Here is a 24,274-nt window from a genome sequence, read left to right as displayed (position 1 = left end):
CAACATCTCATAAGGAGATCACAAATGCAATGGAGCATCCCTCGCAATGTACCCCTAAATCCTCCAGAGAAGATTTGGGACATGTATAGGTGGAGGGGAAATCCACTCCATGAGCAGTGTATGTTTTGCTGGAACAAGGCAGATAAAAGTATATAAAGATGAATTATGCAATTATTCTAAATATATTATTCTGAAATATATTATTTTGATGCTATACTAACATCAGTAAAACTTAATTTCTGGTATTTATGCAGGATTAGAAAGTAGCTTGTGAAATACAAAACATGCAGATGGTTATTTTAAAATTTAAATGCCTAGTACAAAATTTAAAGAGAGAATTTGCATATGAAATCTTGAACTAGTTTAGCATATTTCAGATTTTTATAAAGAGTTCCAACAAGTTAATATTAATAGAACTTGTGCATCTCGTTTGCCAGAATAAACAAGTGTTTGTACTCTAAAGACAGGCCACTGCAACTTTAGAAAATATCCCTGTTTATTGATTAATAAGAAATACAAAGTGGCACATACTTCCACTCAGCGTCCATGCTCTCAGCTTCTTATTGTACCTAGAAAACAAAAGACTGGGAGCAGCCTCATAAAGTTTCTCATGTCATATTTGAAGTTAATGAGAGCAGTGGGAAAACATGGCTGATACAAACTGAGGCCAGCCTAACTGCTCTTTATCACATGAAGGATCTTTCTTCCTGTTTGGCTTGTAGCAGCAACGATTTCTGGTCAGGTCGTCCTCACCAAGCAAACTGATGTTGTGTTCCAATCAAAGGCTGACCAAAATAAATACAAACTGACACTTCAATCTGCAGGTTGGGGAATAATACTGATGTGAAGAAAATTATCAGGATAACTCATATGTTCACTTAGCCACTGTATCGGTGTCTCCAACATTGGTTCTATCCCATGAATCACCACTTGAGTTTTCTTTTCACCATCTAATCCAAAACAAAGAAAGAAGGGCAATTAAGAAACATTCATAGGTTAAAACATGTTCAGAACACACGGCTCATGGTGAAATTCTACAAAATCCTTCCTGTGATTAGCTTATTACTGTACTGGGTATTTTAACTGAATAAATATCCAAAAACTCTGTCAAAGAGAAAGGTAAAGCTAAAAGGCTTTGAACTCAAGTGAACTAAAAAACAACATTCTTATGAAGATGGATCAATGAATCATCATTATAATCATTACAAACGGGCACTTTAGTATGCGCTCCGCGCGTGCTAGGGTTAAAAAGGGGCGTCCTTTCTGGACGCCCCCAATCCTAGGACGCGCGGAGCACGCACAAAATGGCGGCGGCCATTCCACATGGCCGCTGCCATGAGGACGTCACGACCGCACCACCTCTATATGGGGCGGCGCGGACATGACATCCTCGCTCCACACCAGGGCGCTTAGTGCGCCCTTAGCGCGGAGCAGGAAGGAGCTCCGTTTTGGAGCTCCTTCCTGGTTTGGTCCGCTGGGCGCAGCTTTCACATGGCTGTGCCCAGCGGACCAAAGGAGAAAGGGGCCAAGTGGCCCCTTTCTCCTCCTCCCCGCTGCCGTGGAGTGTCCTTGGGGCTTGAAGCCCCAGGGACACCCCTTTTCAGGCTGCGAGGAAGTGGCGTTTTGCCGCTTCCCCGCAGCCTGAAAAGCGGCGGATTGGGGCCTCAGCGACTGCCGTTCTGGCCACTGAGGCCCCGATACACCAGGGAAAGGGGCGGGTGCAGCCTGCCCCAAATGGGCGGTCAGTAACCCGCCTTAGTTGCCATCTAGTCATCCCTGACCACATGGTAACCCTGTGAACCAAGGCTCCTTATACTCTACTGCTCTGCTTAGGTCCTGTAAACTCAAATCCGTGCCCTCCCTGATTCAGTCTATCCATCTGGTCTGTGGTCTTCCTCTCCATCTGCTGCCTTCTACTTTTCCCAGCATCACTGTCTCTTCTAATGAGTCTTTCCTTCTCATGGTGTGTCCAAAGTATGACAATCTCAGTTTAGTCTTATTGGCTACCAGGGAGAGTTTGGGCTTGATCTGTTCAAGGCCCCATTTGTTTGTCTCTTTGGCTGTCAATGGTATTCTCAGCACTCTTCTCCATCAACACGTTTCAAATGAGTTGATTTTCTTTTTATCCACTTTTCACTGTCCAGCTCTCACATCCATACATAGTGATGGGGAATACGATGGCTTGGACAATCCCAACTTAGTATTCAGTGTTATTTTGCACTTTGCACGTTAGGATCTTGTCTATTCTTTCATAGTTGCCCTTCCCACTTCTAGCCTTCTTCTGATTTCTTGGCTGCAGTCTCCACTCTGGTCAACGTTTGATCCCAGATAGGGAAATTCTTTGACTATTTCTATTTTATTGTTATTTAGGATGAATTCAAGTTGTTCTTCTATGGTCATTACAGTATTTTTGTTTTCTTACTATTCAGCATTAAGCCTATCTTAGCAGTTTCCTCTTTGATCTTCTTTAGTAACTGTTACAGGTCTCTGTTGTTTTCTGTTACAGGTCTTTGTTGTTTTTTGCCAGTAGTATGGTGTTGTCTGCATATCTTAGGTGGTTCATGACTAATCCAAGTCCTACTGATTTCGGTGGGTCTAATCTAGATATGAGTGAGCCAGTGTGGTGTAGTAGTCTGAGTGCTGAACTACAATTCGGGGTTCAAATCCCTGTTCCGCGATGGAAACCCATTAGGTGAGCTTGGGGAAGTCACACTCTCTCAGCCTCAGAGAGGCAAAAGCAAACCTCCTCTGAATAAACTTTGCCAAAAAAATTCTGTGATCAATTTACGAACAACAATCTAGGTATGAAATCTGGATCCAACCCAATGTACTGACAAGAGTAATAATATATGCAAAACTGCCAAATAATCACATATGTCTTACTATGTAGGGCTTTACAGGTCATAACCAGCACTTTAAACTGTGTCTGGTCTTTATAACTACACCAGTACTGCAGCTCTTTGGACAAATTAAAGTTTCCTACCATTTGTCATAGGCAGCTTCAAGTAGAGCACCTTTACAGTAGTCCAAATGGGATGCAGCTAAGGCATGTACTGCTGTGGCTAGATCCAATGTCTCAAGGATTGGGAGCAGTTGGTGGACAAGCTTTAAATGTGCAAACAACTCCTGGCCAGCACAGAAACATGGGTTTCCAGGTTCAAAGCTGAGTGTAGGAGTACACCCAAACTACAAACCTGTGTCTTCAAAGGGAGTGTAACCCCATCTAACACAGGCTTGATCCCTAGTCCCTGATCTGCCTTCCGACTGACCAGGAGCACCTCTTTCTTACCTTGATTTCAATTTATTCACTCTCATCTAGTTCATTACAGATGGCAAGCACTGGTTTAGAACCAAGGCTGACCTAAACTGAAATGAGTCTAAATAATTCATGCCTTCCAGGAATGTCTACAACTGCTGAGCCACTACTTTCTCAATCATCTTAGCTAAGAAAGAGTACTCTGTATAGACAGATGACTTTTTCAATACTTGATGTAATGCTGTCTCTGTGAAAATGTGGCCATATTCTGTCATGCAGAGATTCATTTACCATTCCCAGGATACATGCCTCCAATTCTCCCAAGCTAGCTCAAATAATCTAGAATGGGTTAAGTATACTTAGAACATTTCTATAAGGTAGATAAATGTTTTTACCAGCACATTACAAAGAGCAAACTGTTACTGGTAACAGCTGAGATCTGAATTGGGTTATGGTATGAACCCTAATAAATTCTATAACTAACTCAACATAATTCCAGAACCTAAGAAATAAAAGCAATATAGTATAAGTAAATATATATGTTTCCTCATTAAGGGACTTGTAGATGCTCAAATGTTTAAAACTGGAAATAGTTACAGCTATGCATTCTTACTTTTAATGTTTTTAATGATAGAAAGCTTGACAAAACTTTGAAAGTATGGATAATTCTGACTGAACCTTTTTTACTTTGTGGAATGAATAGTAAAAATCTGGTTAATTGAATCCAAGCTGTGAGGAACCATCAGCTTGTTGTCTGTGCTGCATACATCATGCTAAAAGACTTCTGCCTCCGCCATGGTGGTAACAGTCAGTGGGGTCAGGTCAAAGAGGGTTAAACTGAGTCAGGATATAGCCAGCCAAAAAGAATACATCAAACACTGACTTTAAAAGGGCAATTAATCTTAGGCAGAAAATACTTCCTGGGGAAAGAGATCTCAATCTTAAGAGCACCCTACATGATGTAGTAGTAAAAAACTACATATACAAGTTTAGATAGCTTTTATCCCATGATCACAAACAGAAGGGAAGTGCTGTTTATGGGTGGGGGCTAATACTTAAATGTCTTCTATGCTTGTACTCCATGTGAAATAGAAAGTTATAACACCCCAATATATTCCTACCATACCCTGGAATTATACTTTTAAATATAACTTTTGGCACACCAACACTGATAAATTGGAGTACAAGAGGGAAAGGAATTTGGAAAAGATGAAACAGTGGCAATATGGAAACTACATTTCAGGCTGAGAGCCAATTCATATACAGTTGACCCTTGTTATATGCTGGGGTTTGGTTCCAAGATTCCCCTTGTATAACAAAATCTGTGGATGTTCAAGTCCCATTAACTATATGACATAGCAAAATGGTGTCCCTTATAAAAATTGGAAAATTAAGGTTTGATATTTGAAATTTATACTTTTTCTGAACATTTTCAAACTGTGTATGCTTGAATCTGTGTATAAAAAATCCGTGTATAAGAAGGGCCGACTGTATAAATGATAAGAAAAAGCTCATCTAAGTCAGTTTCCAATCACAACAACCCACTGCAGGGCTGCTTTTTGCATTTACAGACAAGAAGCTCAGGTTCTGCTTGTCGCACCAAGCATTCCATTAGCCTCTAGTGTCAAGGTTTTCAGGAAGACTGTTATTATTATTATTATTATTATTATTATTATTATTATTATTATTATTAACCTTTATTTATTAAGCGCTGTAAATTTACACAGGGCTTCTTATTTTGGTACCAAGTTCTCAAGATGTTCCAGTCACTCAAAATCTCTTTGATACTCTGAAATGGTCAGATGAACAGGCCTACTGGACTGTTACTTCAAGTATTTCATTTCTAAACTGAACTAAGTAAACTCCTTCTCTTGCCTGTGGCACTGAGCAATATCCCAGCTCTCCAGTTCCTTGTTACTACAGTAACTTATTAATAATTCCATTTTATGAAACACACACCAGGTGACACCCAGCATGGGGAGGCCACTGTAGGGACTCAAGGGGGGTTACAAAAGCTTTTTTTTTAAATCACAAAATACAACATTTAAAAAGTGATAAAACTATAAAAAAAATTAAACTAATTAAACATAAGCCATAAAAAGTACAACAGAAAAAACCCAGTAACAAATAAAAATCCAGCACATCCAGTTCAAGGTCTGTCCTGCCTTGCCTAAACATTATGTTCTTAAAGGCATGTCAAAATAGAAAAATCTTCAGTTGTTTATGGAAAGAGAATAGGGAAGACACCAGTCAGCCTCTTTGGGAAGGGAGTCTAGGGGGTAGCCACTGAGAAGTCCCTCTCTCATGTTTCCACCAGAGGTGGTGGGACAGAGTAGGGTCTCCCCAGGGACAGGTTCATAAGGGACAATACAGTTCCTTTAAAAAAACTTGGACCTGATCCATATACTGTAGCACTTTGTAGGTCCAAACTCAAGCTTTGAAAGGTGCCCAGAAACAGACCAACAGCCAGTGCATCTGTTATAACAAGGAGGCTGAGTGCTCTGTGTGTGTCTTCAAGTTGCCAGTTCACTTATGGCAATTCCATGAACTTTTTCATAAGGTTTTCTTATGCAAAGGATATTCAGAGGTGATTTTACCAGTTCCTTTCTTTGAAATATAGCATACAGCACCTGATATTCTTTAGCGGTCTCCCATCGAAGTACCAAGCAGACCTGGCCCTGCTTAGCTTCTAAGATCAGAGACACCACCTAGTCAATGGCTGCAACAGAAAAAAAGAACTTTGGACTTTGGCTTCCTGCCTCACCAGCTGGCACACAGGGAATAATCCAACAGTACATGGATTGCTCCTCTATATTTCCAGGGAATAATGTGTGACGTAACACATATACACATATCCAGTTCTTTAGCCAGGCTTTGTGTGTTAAGAGGCAGTCATACATTAGACATATCATGTGACTCACTGGAAAAGATGATAATACTTGATAAATTGGAAGCCAGTTGGAGAAGAGGGAGCCCACGCTAGAGGTGGATTGACTCAAGCAAGGAAGCCACATTTGCTTGTTAACCTGGGTTCATGGAAGTCTCTTATTCATAGGGTTCCCTTATGTCCAAGTCAACTTGATAGCAAATTGACCCAAACAGGAGTCCTTAATTTTACAATTAATTACCCTTGGACAGGAAAAGCACATTCTGTATGGCAACTGGCATATGGATTATATCAGAATGAATTCTGGATTATGCTCCCTGAGGGTATATCTGCATTTCAAACAGACATATTTCTATTACCATGAACTCTAGTTTGTATACATATTTGAAGATTGAAAATCCATTAGCTTGTATCTCAGCTATCCTTTCCCTCCACAAGAGCTTTCCATCCAGCAGAGCTTCTGTAGCAGAAGATGCAATCTCCCCATCCCATCCAGAGGATCCCCCAAAACTCAAGAGCAGATATATGGGGAAGGGAAATTAGGGCAGGTGGGAGCATCCCTCAAGGAAATTTCTACTTATAGCCACATTTTAAACATAAGTTTTCATTGAACACCTTCTGAGTTGATGGCAGTAGGGCAAACATCTTTGAGGAGATCCCCCAGTGTATGCGGCTGCCCATCTGCAGCAACAGGACGAAACAACTTCTGTATAAAAGGTCGCTCACTCGTTGCCTAAAAATAAAAGAACATTCATTTTAAGCTAAGTGGGATAGGCATCTATACACAACATGATGGACAAAACCAACAGATGTTCTATAGATTTACAAACAAGCTGGCTCTGTAGGTTCCAGTGGCTCACTACATTCCAATAATTTACAAAATTCAGCCTTTTGGACGTCCTGTATGTTACAGAAATGTTAACCTTTAACACAAAGTGTTTTGTATCACTATGACCTGAATCCAACATTCTTTCAGCAGAGAATAAAAGGTAACAGGCAGACCAACATCCCACCCTCCCCCTGCACATTGTAAAATCCCAAAGCCACCTGACACAGCCATTCCATGCTCCATGGTGAGCAGTCAGGATTGGGGACCCATCTGCCTACTTCTCCATAGCCAGATGTACAATGATTACATAAATGCTGAGAACCCCAGAGGACCCCCACGGATCTCAGCACTGATGACATCATTGCACACTTGGCTATGTGGATGGGGGTAGCCAGATACTTCCCTGGTTTTGCTGGCTCACATGAAGCACAGACTAGCCCTGTGAAGCCTTACAGTAACTTGTGGGGTGTGGTGGGTGCTGTGCAGGGAGGAAAGGAGCATTGACATCTGCAGCACCCGAGAAAGGACATCCACGCAGCACACGGAAGGGACAGTTACACATATGAATGTCCTTGTGTTCAATCCTTTCAGACAGAATTTTGGAGATACAGAGGAAGTTTAACTTTAAATCTCAAACATGATGGACAATGGAGGAGAAAAGGAAGATGAAAAGAGAGGGGAAGGGAAAGCTTTAGTATCCATCTCCCCTTAACCTTAGTCTCTAAGGGTATAAAAACTGCATATAAGCCTGCACCTTCTGAAAGTTCACAAGAGGTATGGCCTTTTTTGAAAGTTTCCTGACAAACAAATCTCAATCTGTTCTGAAGGGTTATGTCAAATCTAGAGTTCAAACTTGGAAGAAATATAGTACAGTAGTTAAACACAGTATTACCTTAGAGTAACATACAAAAAGCTAATAGCTTTTTCCATAGCTATCATCTAAATATTACTGAACCTTGTAAATTAAGACATTGGCTTATACATACTCCTTAAAATACAGTTAGCTAAACAGTTTATACAGGATGTAATCATAACATGAAAACACACAACCCACAAATTGTAATTTTTGACAATGAAAACCAACAGACTTACCAGTCTACATCTACATAAAAGAATGGCTTTCCTAACTGTATTTAAACCACTGCAAATTACCTTACATGTTGAACCCACATTATAACCATTTTATGATTTCCATATGTAATTTAGCAGTCTAAAAACCATAGCTATTCTTGTGTTGCTTCCTTTTATATATGAGCATAGAGAGTTAGTCCAAAGTTTCATCAGTTTTTTATGGAATACTTGATAGCAATAGTATTTCAACACTGCCTAATAGTTGGTTTAACCCTGTCTCTACATCTTCAAAATTAAGTTATTGATTTCATATAGTGTAAGATCACTGAATGTTCTTTAAATAAGCCTTTATAGTTCATTCTTTATTTAACCAAATCCCAGGAGAGCTTTTTATAAATAAAAAATATGGGTGAAGCAGATGCGCATGAAGGAACAGCATCTGGCCACTCCGTCCACGATCACTCCACAATCAGATGAGGACTGCAATGATTGCACAGCCTGCTTTGAAAGCAGGCCGCTGCAGCGGTCCCAAATGGGTCACCAGCAAGGAGCAGATTTCCACAGCTCCTTTTGCTGCTGGCTTTGGGCTGCCTTAAGCAGCCTCAGAGTAGCTTCCAGCCACTCCACATGTCATGCCCACAAAGCAGCCAGAACTTCTTTTGGCTTGTCTGTTTCAGGCCATAGTTTCACTTTTTTATTTCGTGGTTGATATTTTAATGACAAAAAGTGAATCTTTGTTCTTTGCCCTCAACTCATTACTTGTTCAAGATAAGGGAATTTCTACAGTTACTACTTCTCTGGTAAGGCTGTGTTCCTGGCACAATACAGATCAAAACGTCCTTGAACAAATTCTATTTCTGTCACTCTCCCACAGAGAGACAGACAGCCACAAGGCCTTGCCTATTACAGTAGTAAGCACAGACCTGCTATACTCAATCCCAACTATCCCATTATAAAGATGGCAGCTTAGCAAGATGAAGGAAGAAAAAGGTAGAGAGCCCAGTCTGCATCAGCCATATCATCACTATAGGACATATTTTCCAGTTAATTAAAATGACTTCTAGCAGACTGATCAGCTTTATAAGCAATTTTGTCAAGATAAATTTCTGCAAGCCTAAATGTTTACGTACTTAGCCAAACTGAATACATCAATGTGAAATTGAAGGCTTTCATGGCCGGCATCCATAGTTTTTTTGTGGGTTTTTTGGGCTTCTGGAACATGCCACATAGCCCGAAAAACCAAAAACCAACCCCCCCCCAAAAAAACTATGAATACATCAAATTCTAATATAGAGAATTCAGTTAAGAGTTTCAGAATCATTACTGCTGTAATATGACAAAGAACCACTTCAACTGCCACACAAGCCTACTGCATCTGCAACAACCCACCCAATACAATAAGATGCAGCTCTTGATGCAACCTATCTCCCTCAAGTAATAATATCCCAGACAGACAAGAATTTTACCAAGGTAAAGGAAATTTACCTACACGTGAAGTTATGTCAAGTCCGCTTCTGAAAATAAATATATATATTGTAACCACACTGTTAGTTTCTGTCTCATCCCCTAATACTATTTCTGCTATTAACAATCCAACACTGCAAGTTCACTATCCAATTAAAGGAAGTGCGAGATTCATGGTGATGCCATATAATCATCATGACTACTGCTAGTCTTATCTCCATTATTTTAAAGTCATCTACACTGGCAGAAGTCAATAAATTTAGGGGCAGTTCAACTATGTGTATGTGCATCTTCAATATAGGCAATACAGTCAGCCCTTCTTATACACGGATTTCTTATACACGGATTCAAGCATACACGGTTTGAAAATGTTCCAAAAAAGTATAAATTTCAATGATCAAACCTTGATTTTCCATTTTTTATAAGGGACACCGTTTTGCTCTGCCATTATATTTAATGGGACTTGAGCATACACGGATTTTGTTATACACGGGGGATCTTGGAACCAAACACCAGTGTATAACAAGGGTCCACTGTAAAAGCTTTTTCCGCTGCACATTAATCTCAATTTTGAAATTAATCAGAGTTCATATATTTTGTAAAAACTAAACTGCATATAACTATTTCAGTATTATACATAATGTATACCTCTTTTTGATGTAATGGAACTTTGAAGCATTGTAGTTTGTTGAAAGCTAATAATTACATAGTCTTTTTAGGAATCTGAAACATACACATGTAGCACACCCACAGCGGAAACCTCTAGTTGTCATGGTCTGTTATTTAGTAAAATGTTATCATTATGTCTATAACAGTATCAAAGTAACATCAGTGCTACTTAACCTAAATAATACGAATGCTTCAGACTGTGGTTGCATTAAGGAAAGCCATTACTATTACACACACATCTGGAATGAAGTTAGATTTATTTATTTTTATATAGTAAGGTTTATTACAATTTTGTCTAGACAATAACACTGAAAAGATTTTGGTCACAAATAGTTTAAGGGCAATTTGCCTAATCATATGTGGGCAACAACCCATGTCTTTCTCACATCCTTTCATTTGGAAGGATGTGCTACAAGGAGTAAATGTAACTTTTCTGATCTCCTATATGATTAAGAGCAGCATTACTTCAAGAAATATGTATTAATTATCACAACTGAATTCCCACACAGACATTTACAAATCTCAAATCTCTCCTTCAAAATGCCACCCAAAAACTGACTTTATTATATGTACTTTAATCAAGTTTCTTGTATTCTTACCATAACATTTAACACAAACAAGAATGGCTACATTGTTTATAGAAAACTACAAAAGTTCTGGCACAGCATCACAAAGAATATGCAGATAGGTGAACTAAGGTCTATGAGCATCATTATGATTTTTCTACTCTCCTGAAGAGCAAAGTTACCAGTTGGCACAGAAAGAACCCTGCTGACATAACTTCACTTTCATTAGGCACTGTACTTAGTAACTTCCGTGTTACCATTACTTATATTAGTACATAGTAAAAGTGAAATAATAAAGAAAGCAACTTTGAACAGAGATCCAACAGAGAGTGTCAAGATATAATAAGGAATAGTTACAGATGGCCTCCTTCTCTGTAAATGGCAAGTGTTGGAAAAAAGGCTCGGACCTAATTTAAGCTAACTTAAATTGTCCAAAATGGTCAGTGTGGATGCAAATATGCCATGATTTTTCATAAAGTACAGTGGTGCCTCGGGTTACGAAATTAATTCGTTCCGTGGCCGCTTTCGTAACCCGAAAAGCCTTCGCAAGCCGAAAACCCATAGGCGCTAATGGGGAAAAGCCGCGATTTCGTGTGAAATAGCGCCGAAAAGCACCAAAAAATTTTTCGTAACCCGAAAAAACATTCGTAACCCGGAACAGTTATTTCCTATGGGATTTTTTCGTATCCCGGAAATTTCGTAACCTGGGTATTTCGTATCCCGAGGTACCACTGTAATGGCTTGTTTAATGTAATATATGCCTTTCTCTTCTGCCCTTAATAATATGTATCAACATATATAGCAAGAATCAGCAATGCATTTTTCAGCCCTCACCATGCCTACAATCTATCTACATTTTTTTAAAGCTTAAAAAGGTCTTTAACACCAACACAAGACATAGTGGCAAATTTGTTAAGTTCTATTCAAGCTGTTTTAAGAGAGGAGGATAGGGCTTTTTTTCTATAATAAAAAAGACCCCACCTGGACCTAAAACAGCTGAGTGGGGGGTGGAAACTTCTCCACATGTGCCCAGAGGTATGAGAGACCTTTCTGAGCAAAAGAAATCTCAAGTATGACCCCTGATGGGGAGGTTTTGCCCTTTCCTTGGTCTCTAGCTATATAAAACAGTTGTACAGCAATATAATAATACCTTTCCTTGATCTTTATGTTATCTCGCATGTCAAAATTGGCTACAGTGCGCAACTTCTCTGCCCTTTTAAAAAATATCTTCTCTCACCTGATATATTCTAAATGGGATGTAGCGAAACCCATTTTCTTCTGGAGGGTATTCCATGAGTTTTCGATTTATGGCCCAAAACTGGTCAAACTTGTCTGGAAAAAAAAATGGAAATAACACTGTATTGAAGAATTTATTACTCAAATTATTTACTAAATTTAGTACTAAAATTATTAAGCTACCTAAATAAAATGTAAAGTAGATTTAAGAAGACTGGAGTTAAATGTTATACTTACAGCTCTGTTTTTAAAGTTATTTGTTCTACGTATTTATTTTTGAAACTGATAACCCCACCTTCACCCACAAATGGGTACAATTATAAATTAAGGCATTAAAAACTCTTCAACTAGTAAATAAAAACACAATTCTTAAGTGAAATGAATAGATTGAAAGTAATATTAAAATCCCTGATCAAAGTAGACTGCTTTCATTTGTCACTAAGAAGAAAACAAGGCCTATTCTGATGGTATCTCCTTTGAAAGGAAGTTCCAAAGCTGGCAGGTTACCACAGAGAAGGCATTCTAATTTGTAAATGCATTTCTTTCAGATTACATCATATGTATCCCTATACTGTATATGAAAATAAGATTACACTGAGCTTTTTTCCCCCAACATGATTTTTCTTTCTCCCAATTCAATGTTTAGAAATATTTCATAGAATCATAGAATCGTAGAGTTGGAAGAGACCACAAGGGCCTTCCAGTCCAACCCCCTGCCATGCAGGAAATCACAATCAAAGCATCCCCGACAGATGGCCATCCAGCCTCTGTTTAAAGACCTCCAAAGAAGGAGACTCCACTACACTTCGAGGGAGTTTGTTCCATTGTCGAACAGCCCTTACTGCCAGGTAGTTCCTCCTAATGTTGAGGTGGAATCTCTTTTCCTGCAGCTTGCATCCATTGCTCCGGGTCCTAGTCTCTGGAGCAGCAGAAAACAAGCTTGCTCCCTCCTCAATATGACATCCCTTCAAATATTTAAACAGGGCTATCATATCACCTCTTAGCCTTCTCTTCTCCAGGCTAAACATCCCCAGCTCCCTAAGTCGTTCCTCATAGGGCATGGTTTCCAGACCCTTCACCATTTCAGTTGCTCTCCTTTGGACATGCTCCAGTTTCTCAATGTCCTTTTTTAATTGTGGTGCCCAGAACTGGACAGAGTATTCAAGGTGGGGCCTGACCAAAGCAGAATAGAGTGGCACTATTACTTCCCTGGATCTAGACACTATATTTCTATTGCTGCAGCCTAAAATCGCATTGGCCTTGTTAGCTGCCATATCACACTGCTGACTCATGTTCAACTTGTGGTCTACTTGGACTCCTAGATCCCTTTCATATGTAGTCTCTTTAAGCCAGGTGTCACCCATCCTTTATCTATGTATTTCATTTTTCCGCCCTAAGTGCAGTACCTTACATTTCTCTGTGTTGAATTTCATTTTGTTAGCTTTGGCCCAGTTTTCTAGTCTGTTCAGGTCATTTTGAATCTTGATCCTGTCCTCTGAAGTATTAGCTACTCCTCCTATTTTGGTGTCATCTGCAAATTTGATAAGTATTCCCCCAATTTTGTCCTCCAAGTCATTGATAAAGATGTTGAATAGAACTGGCCCGAGGACAGAGCTTTGTGGGACCCCACTGGTCACTTCTCTCCAGGATGAAAAGGAGCCATTGTTGAGCACCCTTTGCGTTCAGTCGGTCAACCAATTACAAATCCATATAACAGTTGCCTTGTCTAGCCCACATTTTACAAGCTTGTTTGCAAGAATATCGTGGGGAACTTTGTCAAAGGCCTTACTGAAATCAAGATATATGATATCTACAGCATTCCCTTCATCTAACAAGCTGGTAATTTTATCAAAGAAAGAGATAAGGTTTGTCTGGCATGACTTCTTTCTCTGAAATCCGTGTTGACTTTTTGTGATTATGGCATTGCTTTCTAGATGTTCACAGACTCTCTGTTTAATGATCTGCTCCAGAATCTTTCCTGGTATTGATGTCAGACTGACTGGACAATAATTGTTGGGATCCTTTTTCCCCCTTTTTGAAGATGGGGACAACGTTTGCCCTCCTCCAGTCTGCTGGGATTTCTCCTGTTTTCCAGGAGTTCTCAAAAATTATTGCTAATGACTCCGATATTACATTTGCCAGTTCTTTTAATACCCTTGGATGTAGTTCATCTGGTCCTGGAGACTTAAATTCATTTAGATTAACAAGGTATTCCTTTACTATCTCTTTACTTATTCTGTGCTGAAATTCCCCTAATCTGTCCTCTGCTCCATTATCCTCAGGTTGAGCACCCTTTTCCTTTTCTGAGAAGACTGAGGCAAAGATGGTGTTGAGTAATTCTGCCTTTTCTCTGTCTTCTGTTAGCATTTTGCCATCTTCTCCATGCAGTGGCCCTACCGTTTCCTTCTTCTTCCTTTTGCTGCGGACATATCCAAAAAAGCCCTTTTTGTTGTTCTTAACCTCTGTAGCAAGCCTGAGCTCATCCTGCGCTTTAGCTTTTCTGACTTTATCTCTACACAGGCTCGCTATTTGTTTGAATTCCTCTTTGGTGATTTCCCCATTTTTCCATTTCTTATACATGTCCCTTTTTAATTTTAGCTCAGTTGAAAGTTCTTTAGTCATCCATCCTGGTTTCTTGAGACATCTCCCATTTTTCTTCCTCACTGGAACTGTTTGAAATTGCGCCTTCAGTATCTCCCTTTTTAGAAACTCCCATCCATCTTGAACTCCCTTCTCTTTTAGTATTGTTGACCATGGGATCACACTCAGTATTTCTTTAAGTTTACTAAAATTGGCTTTCCTAAAGTCTAGAATGTGTGTCTGACTATGCCTGGCTTCTCCTTTCTATTGTATAACAAACTCCAGGAGAACATGGTCACTTCCACCTAAGGATTCCACCACTTGCACTCCATTAACTAGGTTATCCCTATTGGTTAGGATCAGATCCAAAATAGCTGACCCCCTTGTTGCCTCTTCCACCTTTAGGACACTGAAGTTATTTTTATAGTTACCAGTTATCAAGCCCTCAATTTAATCTTGAACTGGCCTCACCTCTGCTCAGTAACACCCGGGGACAGTTTGGAACTGAGCTGTGGAAGGTTTTGGGGTGTATGGGGAGGAAGGAGCTGCCATGGCAATGGAAGATCACCCTATCTACTGATTGTGTAGATGGAAGCTGTTCTATCCATGAATTTACACTGAAAATAAATAAATGCTTGCCAAATGTTAACCAAATCTGGCTACGTGCAACATTTCACTGGTAAAACCTGCAGAACCTTTTTTTTCTCCTGCTGCTTTTGTGCCTTCTCTAAATGGTTCTGGAGGGGTTTTCCACATCTCTAGAGATGTCCTGGGGGTGCATAGGATGCTAATTAGGAAGGAAGATCATTTCCTCCCAGTCCAGTTGATTTGGCTGGTCCACCAGCAGAAGTTCATCACCAGAAATACCCCAGTGCCAGGAATGGCTTTGTCCTTTGAGTAGTCTCATATGATGAATTAAATTTTCTGCAAACAATAAACCAGACTTTACAATATGAGTGTCTTGAAATAATTGAAATCGATAATAGTACTAGCATAAATATAATTTGCTCTTTATACAGTGGGTTTTGTTGTTTTTATCAAATATATTCAGCAATATTAAATTAGGATCTACTGAGACAGATTATTTTTTATTTTATTCAGAGATTTTAGAGAACATTCTGAAAAGAAGGCTCCAATGTTAAGCAGCATAAGACGCCCCGAGAGTCTGATTCAGAAAGAAAAAAGACAAAGTATCCAAACATAGAGTTTATACATTTTTGAGGTCTGTTCTTTGTGCATTAGACAACAAAGATGCCCACATTCACATTCAGCTATGAAAACAATGTGTAACTGACTCAGTTACTGGTGGAATGAATCATGAATCATGTGTACTGACTATTTTTTGCAACACATCAATGTTAGATGAGTTTTCTTGGTGACTATGCAAATAAAGTTAGGCTAGGTTTTTTGGGGGGGAAATCACTAACAAGGAGATGCTTTTTACCCTACATGACCTTCCCATCAGATTTATGCAATATAAGTAACACATTAAAATGTCTTTATCAGTCAGCTCAGAACTGCCTCAAAAAACCAAATGGCAACATGAGAGAATGTTAAATAGGAGGAACTGCCCATCTCCATATGAGCCTACCCATTTGCTGAGATAACTGAGGCTCTCTTTTAGGCACCATGACCAGATCAGATAAAGTAGATAGCAATCACAGCTTACCCCTTTTAGTATCAACGCTGCTGACCTGCTGCTGTTTTACTGATACCCTATAGCTTCGTAAGCTTTTTAAAATACAAGTTGATTTTGTTTTACTTGATAATCTTCTTCCATTTTTGTTTTGTCTGTACAAATATGTATATTATTATACTACTGTTCAATTATACTATGTAAATACCACTTTGGGAAAAAATTCGGAAGGGAAATAAATAATTCCTTAAAATAAAGAATAAAATATTTTACTAATGTAATAAAAAAATGTTAGGCACAGCAGAAAGAATTATTTGACTGCCAGAGAAAAACAGCCATAAAACATTTTGGATGACTTTTGGCTAGTCATTCATTTTCAGCACAGAATTTTTAAAAATATAAGGGATTAGAAAGAAAACATGTGGTAACTGCAAATGTTGGGGAAAAGGTGGGATTAAATAAAATATAGTAAATATTCCAGTGTGGATACACTATGGACACACCGTAATCTATATCAACTCATCTCATTAAAGTAGACTAATAAATTTTGAAGCTACTTTTTTGCTATCAATGTAAGGAAAGCACATATTTTGCTCAGCATTTCTTTGGTTTAAAATGAAGAGTAATGCATCCATTTACCAAAAGCTATTTTCATCACCAGATAGTTTCCTTTTTTTTTAGCTTTCCATACCTTTTCTGTGTGTAACACTATAAAGGCTGCACAAACGTATTTCCCCACAGTCTGACAAAGTTAGGCAGAAAAAATTATATGTTGGTAAACATTTCTGAGGAAGAAAGGAACAACTTTTGCTACACTCTTTTCTATGCCAAAAGCAGTGATTGTACCATTTTGTTTTTCAAGCAACAATACAGTCAGGGAAGAATATTCAGGAGCAGCACTGCATGAGCGGGCCTGCTATTCACTAGGTCTCAAGGAGTTTTCACACCCACAGGATTCCCCCAAATCTAAGCTGTCATGATGGCAAGAAGCAACAAAATAACAATAAATGAAAGAATAACATGTACAGTAACAGATAAGTATTTTTAAGCATGGAACTGCCTCAGTCATTTGGAAGAAGAAGATGGAATCAACATTTGAGGAGCAAAGTGGTCACTCAAGCAAGTACGGTATAAGTGTATTCTCACTTTTATATGGATGCTACCTTCTTCCAGCTCAGCTAAGGTCTGGTGACAATGGCCAGGTCTGTACATTAATGGTAAACCAGATTGTAATTTGTAGATTGGAATTAATAGTTGACTTTGAAAGGCTCCTGCTACTGCATGCTGATCCCCTTTCTCATTTATCTATGACTCCTCTGGTCACAAAACCCAAATACACACCTTTAAAAACATAATAATATAGCAAGAAATTTGCTTAAAGGCTGGAAGTGATCTAAAGCAAACAAGGAGAGTAGAAAGCTATATGAAGGATTAGGTAAACTACCAACTTTCAATTTGATACAGAATATTCAAGAGGCAGCACTCACAAATAAAGGCCCCAGGTTAGAAACCTGTGATTAGCAGATATATAAAAAACACTGGCTGTTTTGAGGTTAAGCATCAAACTTGTCGGCTGAATGTATGTCAAATTATATTTAATCTCAAAATCTGAAAGCCTCATAATTCATTCATTCAGGTACAAGAAAAACAACTTCACTGTTACCAATCCAAAACCTTGTTTAGCCTTCTTAGAATTAAGCTCACAAGACACAAATTTTAATTTTATGGCCCCATGTTCTCAGACAGACAAAGACACTGCATTTCAATAGTAGCATCTATTAAATGATACTATCAGAAGCTACATTAGATCAAACTGTAAGTTAAACCAAAATTGTTAGGGGTAGGAAAATAAACCAAAATTGTTAGGGGTAGGAAAATAAACACATTATGTTTAATAGAAAAAGCAACTTGCAGATGTATCACTAACTAGGAGGCAGTTATCACAACTGCTACTTTCTTTTCTTTTTTGTGGTTATAAATTTTGTTTCACAGAGAGATTTCAAATCATCTCATCTATAATGAAAACCGTAATGAAAGCCATACTGAAAGACAGTGTGTATTTTAAAAAGTTCTCTTGGTTTCATACGTTTTTCTTATTTCTCTTTTACTAAGGACTCAGATATAAAATTAGCATTTGAAAGCTTTCAAAACATTATCTGTTGAGTTCCACAGGTGCATTTTCCAGTGACACACACTGAAACCTATACAACCAGCATTTCTGAGTAACCTCTTATCTTGGATTACCATGTTCTCCCAAACAAGACAAAATACCTTCTGCCTAAGAGTGAAACAGACTTTGAAGTCTACCTAGTCATTCTTACTGCACTTAATAACTCTGAATGTACTCTTCTTTGATTAAGCACACATTTAACTTCATTATCTGTTCAACTACCAAATTATTATTACTTAATCTAAACTTTTTTCTCCATCCCTGTATGATTTCCTAAAGGAACAGAATCAAATGGGAGCAGTTAATGTCTTAGGCATATACACAATCCTACAGTCTTCTATACACTTGGAGAAAACCTGAAGATACATATTTAAATTCTGTATGTTCTGGCAAAAGGTAGATTACTAGGAATTTTACTACAAGTGAAGCTCTCCCTGTGTCCAGGAATGTTTTTTCCCCCCTCTGTCTTATCTAAATGCCCATGCATGCTCACTGCTGTGAGGGGACTTTTACTACTTCTTTCTTTACCTCTTTCATGAAAAAGATCACACATCCATCATCTTGAAGGAGAGAAAGGCAAGCCAGCTCCAACAGGCCTTGTCTGAAAGGAAGAAGCCCCCCCCTTCATCCACCATCTTGAGGGAGAGAAAGGCAAGCCAGCTCCAACAGGCCTCTGAGGGAGAGCAGATCTGCTGGACTTTCCCCCTTCCCTACTGCCATTCCCTTCTCCTTCTGTGTCTTGTCTTTTTTTAGATTGTAAGCAGGGAAATATCTACACTTATCCCTCCATATTTGCGGATTTGATATTTGCGGATCTGATTATTCACGGATTTGATTAATATGTTCTCTCTAGGAATATCTAGGTCCTCCAGTGCAACTCTATGGTCAACTTTACCTAAAAGTTGCAATGAAAGACGTAGGGATTCCTAATGAGAATACCCCACTAGGCATTTGTAGCTCCTCCAGTGCAGTTCTATGGTCAGTGTCTGTTGGACATTGACCACAGAATTGCACTGGAGGACCTAGAGATTCCTAGAGAGGTGTCCTCTCAGGTAAAAATATGGTGGTTTTGTTATTTGCGGTATTTCCATATTCACGGGGGTCTTGTGCCCCTATCCCTAGCAAATATGGAGGGATAAGCGTAATTAACAAATTGTAAGCCACTCTGATAGCATTGGCTGAAGAGCGGGGTAGAAATAAATAAGTATAAGTATACTTCTTTTTTTCTTCTTCTTTCTTTACCTCTTTCATGAAAAAGATCACACATCTGAACAGTTAAACACAGAGTGAATATGCCAATCTCTGCAGTGAATGCCAAAAAAATCAACTAAATTTTCTCCCATATACAGTGGTACCCCGGGATACGAATGCGCCGCCTTACGGAATTTCCGGGTTACGAAAAAAATCCATTTAAAAAAACTGTTCCGGGTTACGAAGGTTATTTCGGGTTACGAAAAATTTTTTGGTGCTTTTCGGCGCTATTTCGCACGAAATCGCGGCTTTTCCCCATTAGCGCCTATGGCTTTTTCGCCTTACGAAGATTTTCGGGTTACGAAAGCGGCGGCGGAACGAATTAATTTCGTAACCCGGGGTACCCCTGTATTGTAAACAATGTACAATGAAAATACAGTGCAGGAAAATAAATATTTAGCCCTAAATGAATAGTGGCATCCCATTCATTGCTAATAAGTATAGGCCAGCATGTGGAACCCTTAAATGATGGGTCAGGTTTGGGCCACACAGCCTACCTATGCAGTCCACCAATTTTTCCCCCCTCTGGGCTCTATCTCTTCCTTGCATGACCTTGCACAATCTGCTCTTTGTTTCTGGGAGATCAACACCACTAGTTTCTTCACACAACCCCATTGGCCTGCCCACATTTTCCTGTAAGCTGCTGCTTCTCAATTTTTAACTGCTCAGAAGCAACTGAACCTTTTTTTGAAGTGCTGGATTCTGCCTTTGGATATTCATAAATTATCTGCTACAACAATGCCAGAGAGGAGTACATGAAAACAAGTACATGAAGGTGGTCGCCTAACCACAAAGCACAGTACTTAATACATCTTTTGAGAAGATGCTCTTACATCCAACCTTGCACCTATTTCTAGCACTTTCTTGTTCAATGACCTTTCTGCCAGTCTCTGAATTTTCCCAACTATAGCAAAGCAAAGGGCAGAAAGACATTCCTCTGAGAACAATCACTGTGGTTCTTGTGTGGTGTCATTCCAAGGCAATTATCCCATTTCCTTCCCTAACTGGAATGGAGAGGCAAGATTCTGTTCAAAAGGCAGACAGAGAAGGAAGAGTATGTGTGAGTGGTGATGTGTGTAAAATGCAAAGGAGGGAAGGTTATGTAGATGAACAGATAGATGTCTTTGAATGGGGCAAGGAGAGGGAAACAGGAGGGGCAGGAAAGAGAAAAGTAGAAGAGAGACATATGGGTCAAACAGACCAGAGGGCTCTAGCCACTCCAGCCCCAGTCAGGCCTTGAGCAATCTGGGGCACGGCAACCAAATAGTCTGCTCTGAAAGTGCCACTGTGGTTCTGAACAGGCCTCTGGCAGAGAGCAGATTTTCTCTGCTTTTTCTGCCGGTGGCCTCAAGCTACCTCAGAATGGCTTCCAGCCGCTCTAGGACCATGAATCATCTGTTCTTGAAGCAGCTAGAAGCCATACTTTTAGCCCATCTGTTTTGGGCGATAGATACAAGAAGGCTGTGCATTTTTGATAATGGCTTTACTCATCTTCCCCAGAGAAAATGGAGTGTTTAATTTAAACTTCCCCATTGCTGGTAAAAGATCTTTGTAATACTTGATACAGTTTGGGAATCTACTATATATATACTTGATATATACTCCGGAGGTACAGCTACAAGCAGGGAAAGATCCAGGAGGAAGAGGAGGACCAGGCGTGTGCCCACACCTACTCCTCCTCACAGACCTTTCCTGGCCCCGTGCTCCCTCTGGAGGGACAGCTGGGGGTCAGGAAAGTTGTGGGAGCAGGAGTACCGGATATGTGCCCACTTCTCTTCCTCCCCTTTCCATCCCCCAGCTGTCTCTCAGAGACAGCTGGAGGCTGGGGAAAGGGCCAGGGGAGAAGTCCCACCCTGGAGGCTCCTCCCCTGTAGAGCAGAACCCCTGCCCCCAGCATACGGCCCCAAAAGGTTCACCATCACTGGACTAAGCTCTGTCCTTTTGCCAGTCTACTCAGAGAAAGAGAAGGGTTCCTTTTTTGACCTGTGTCTAAGTTGACCAAGTTTTTGGGTTCAATTTCTTGACTAAAATTTCTAGACTTACACACGAGTATATACAGTAGGTCTTTCAAAACTTCATTTTTAAAGGTCTGCCAAACATTTTGGTAACAGAAGTGCAAACATTTTTTCCATTACTCAGTAACTTCATTTAGACAATGCACTTACCATTTTGTAATCCCATCCAAAGTTGCTTATGATCCTTTTTTTGCATTTCATTGATTACTTGACTCTTATGCTTCAAAGCGTCTGCTTCTTTTATACAAGCCATGAAATGGGCTTCAATTACATCCTTAGAGGGACAATGTAAAAGATCTTTTTCAGGAAAGTTCTAGAAGTAAAAAAAAAAAACATCAAAAAGGAACAGTCCATCAATGTAATTTCTACCTTAATGTTTTTGCGTTTAATGAAATTAAGAAAAACATTCAAAGTTAGCTTTTTCTAAGTTTCTAAGAACCTCTACAGCAAAATCGGGCTATTCACACAGCCATCCTCTCCCCGTTCCTTACCTTGCCAGTGTGTGAAACATCTGAGAAGGCCCCATTGCCTTGTCTGATGTAGAAATGCGGCACTTGCACCCAGGCGTCCTATTTCCACATGAGATGGGGTGACTGGGGGGCTTCTCAGATAGTTTGCACACCAGCAAGATAAGGAGTGGCCCTGGGTCGATGCAGGGACAGGTGTGTGAACACCCATCGGTCCCCATGCCCACCCAGGGACAAACCCAGATGAGCATCAGAGCAGGGTAACAGAGGCTCGGCATGTGCTATCCTGTCCTGTCTGCTCAAGCACCAAGTTTCCCTTTCCCCTTTCTCCATAAGGCAGGGCAGAATGTGTGGTCACAAAATATAAGCTACAGAGAAGACTGGCTTTTGAGTTACCAGAATTAGATCATAATTAATCAGAATTAACATGGGGCCCTTCAGAAACTGCCTCCATATTGCTTTTGGCGGGGTACAGACCGCCGCTTTGCGGCGGTCTGCCGCCGCCGCCAGTAGGTCCGCGGGGGAGCCGGAGCCTTCAGACGGCCCGACTCCCGCGCGGACCGAAAAAAGAAGCTCCAAAATGGAGCTTCTTTTACCGTCGCGTTTGCGACGTAGCGAGGCGCCAGGGGCGCGCTCGCTACGTCACAAGCGGCGCGACACGTCTGGACGCTGTGCGTCCAGTACGTAAAGATGGCGGCGCCCATGTAGAAGGGGCGCCGCCATCTTGTACGGACGGAGTCCGTACTAGGCCCAGGGGCGTCTATAAGAGACGCCCCTTTTTTAAAATGGGACGTCCGGAGGACGTCCCAAATGCCGGTGCAGAAAGCACCTTTATCTGTTATAACTTACAAGCAAGCCTTTTTCAAATAAGGATCCTTACTGAATTATATATTTGATGGTGCTAAATAAACAACAGTACCCAAAATTCTTGGATAGCCAAGTTCTAATCTAGATTCTACAATTGTTGGAAGGTACATATTGTGTACACAAACCGTGGCATACACACAACAGTTTGCTCTCTTTAAAGGCAATTCATTACCAAAGAAATTTACAACTATTAAACAGTCTTTACAATGCAAACGGGAAAACATCCTTTCTTGCTATCTACCAATGTTTCACACACACATCTTCATTCATTCATTCATTCATTCATTCATTCACAAAACTGTAATTATGAAATTTGCTTTTATTTTTAAAGTTTTGAACTATAAACAAAGAGATGTGCTGTAAACAAGAAGGGGACTGTATGGCCGATGAACTCCAAAAAGCCTGTGGGAAAGACAAATGCAGCTCTTGGACCTCCTGGATGCCCCCAAAATATTGGCTCAAACAACACTTTTTTAATTAGGGGGTTTGTTTTGGCTCATAAATGCTGTGTTGGGGGTCCCTCCAGCAAAGAATCCACTCACTTCCCAAAAACTTTTAAATGTGATTAGAAGTGATTCCTGGTCACTTGAAATCTCACTTACTGGTCACTGCAACACTGCAGGAGTGGACAGCTGAGGATCAGACGATGCTGAAAATGGCTGTCCAAACTCTGATCCATCCTTGCTGTAAACATACCTTGAAATGTACTGTGATGTTCCAGGGAAGGGCTGTATTTGATGCATGAAGGTCAAAAAGCAAACCAATTGGATGATGCCTAGAAACAGGCAAGAATTGCAACAGTAAACACTTCAGATTCTAGTGTATGTGTAAGCTCTCAATAAAGACATTGTGTTGTATTTAAATTCAACACCGGATGAAAAACATGCACAATGGCCTATGAATGATCACTGTGCATGAACATATCATAGCCAGTTTCTAAAGTTGCACAGGATGAATTGTGATCATGATCCTTGAAGTTTTTTTCTGTTTGTACAAATAGTAACTCTATGAGGCATGTCAATGCACACCAATCTTTCGTACCTTTTGCAGGTATACAGAAGCCTCAAACTCAAATGCACATCTATTCCACAAGTATAAATGCTGATGTCAATTTTAAAAAAGCCCCAAAATTCCAGGGGAAGGAACACTGCTGCACGACATTACTAGGGTTCAGACACAATTCTAAACTATGCTTCAGTGGTAGATTCCCTAGTCTTGACTTATGAATTTTCCTCTCTGACACAATTGTAAGAAGATGGAAAGCTTTTGTTTCTGTTTTCACCATGCTATGTTTGAACATGGGACTGAGG

At 39.9% G+C, this 24,274-nt stretch overlaps 1 protein-coding gene across 2 annotated transcripts in view; it reads right to left on the bottom strand.

Annotated features, from left to right (window-relative positions):
- Positions 1–478: 478 nt before the first annotated feature.
- ATG5 (autophagy related 5) overlaps positions 479–24,274 on the bottom strand; it is a 48,557-nt gene continuing 24,761 nt past the window's right edge. For both annotated transcript variants that reach the window (XM_042444998.1, XM_042444999.1), the window contains exons 4-8: positions 23,661–23,739; positions 21,781–21,943; positions 11,980–12,074; positions 6,759–6,876; positions 479–950 (exon numbers count right to left, since the gene is read on the bottom strand). In XM_042444998.1, coding sequence (XP_042300932.1) covers positions 814–950; positions 6,759–6,876; positions 11,980–12,074; positions 21,781–21,943; positions 23,661–23,739 — 592 coding nt within the window. In that variant the 3' untranslated portion in view covers positions 479–813. The remainder of the gene's footprint in view (positions 951–6,758; positions 6,877–11,979; positions 12,075–21,780; positions 21,944–23,660; positions 23,740–24,274) is intronic.

Source organism: Sceloporus undulatus, chromosome 1, assembly GCF_019175285.1.
Source record: "Sceloporus undulatus isolate JIND9_A2432 ecotype Alabama chromosome 1, SceUnd_v1.1, whole genome shotgun sequence".
NCBI classification, from domain to species: Eukaryota; Metazoa; Chordata; class Lepidosauria; order Squamata; family Phrynosomatidae; genus Sceloporus; species Sceloporus undulatus.
Note: the sequence above shows the minus strand (reverse complement) of the source record. Positions and strands in the feature narration are given on the sequence as shown.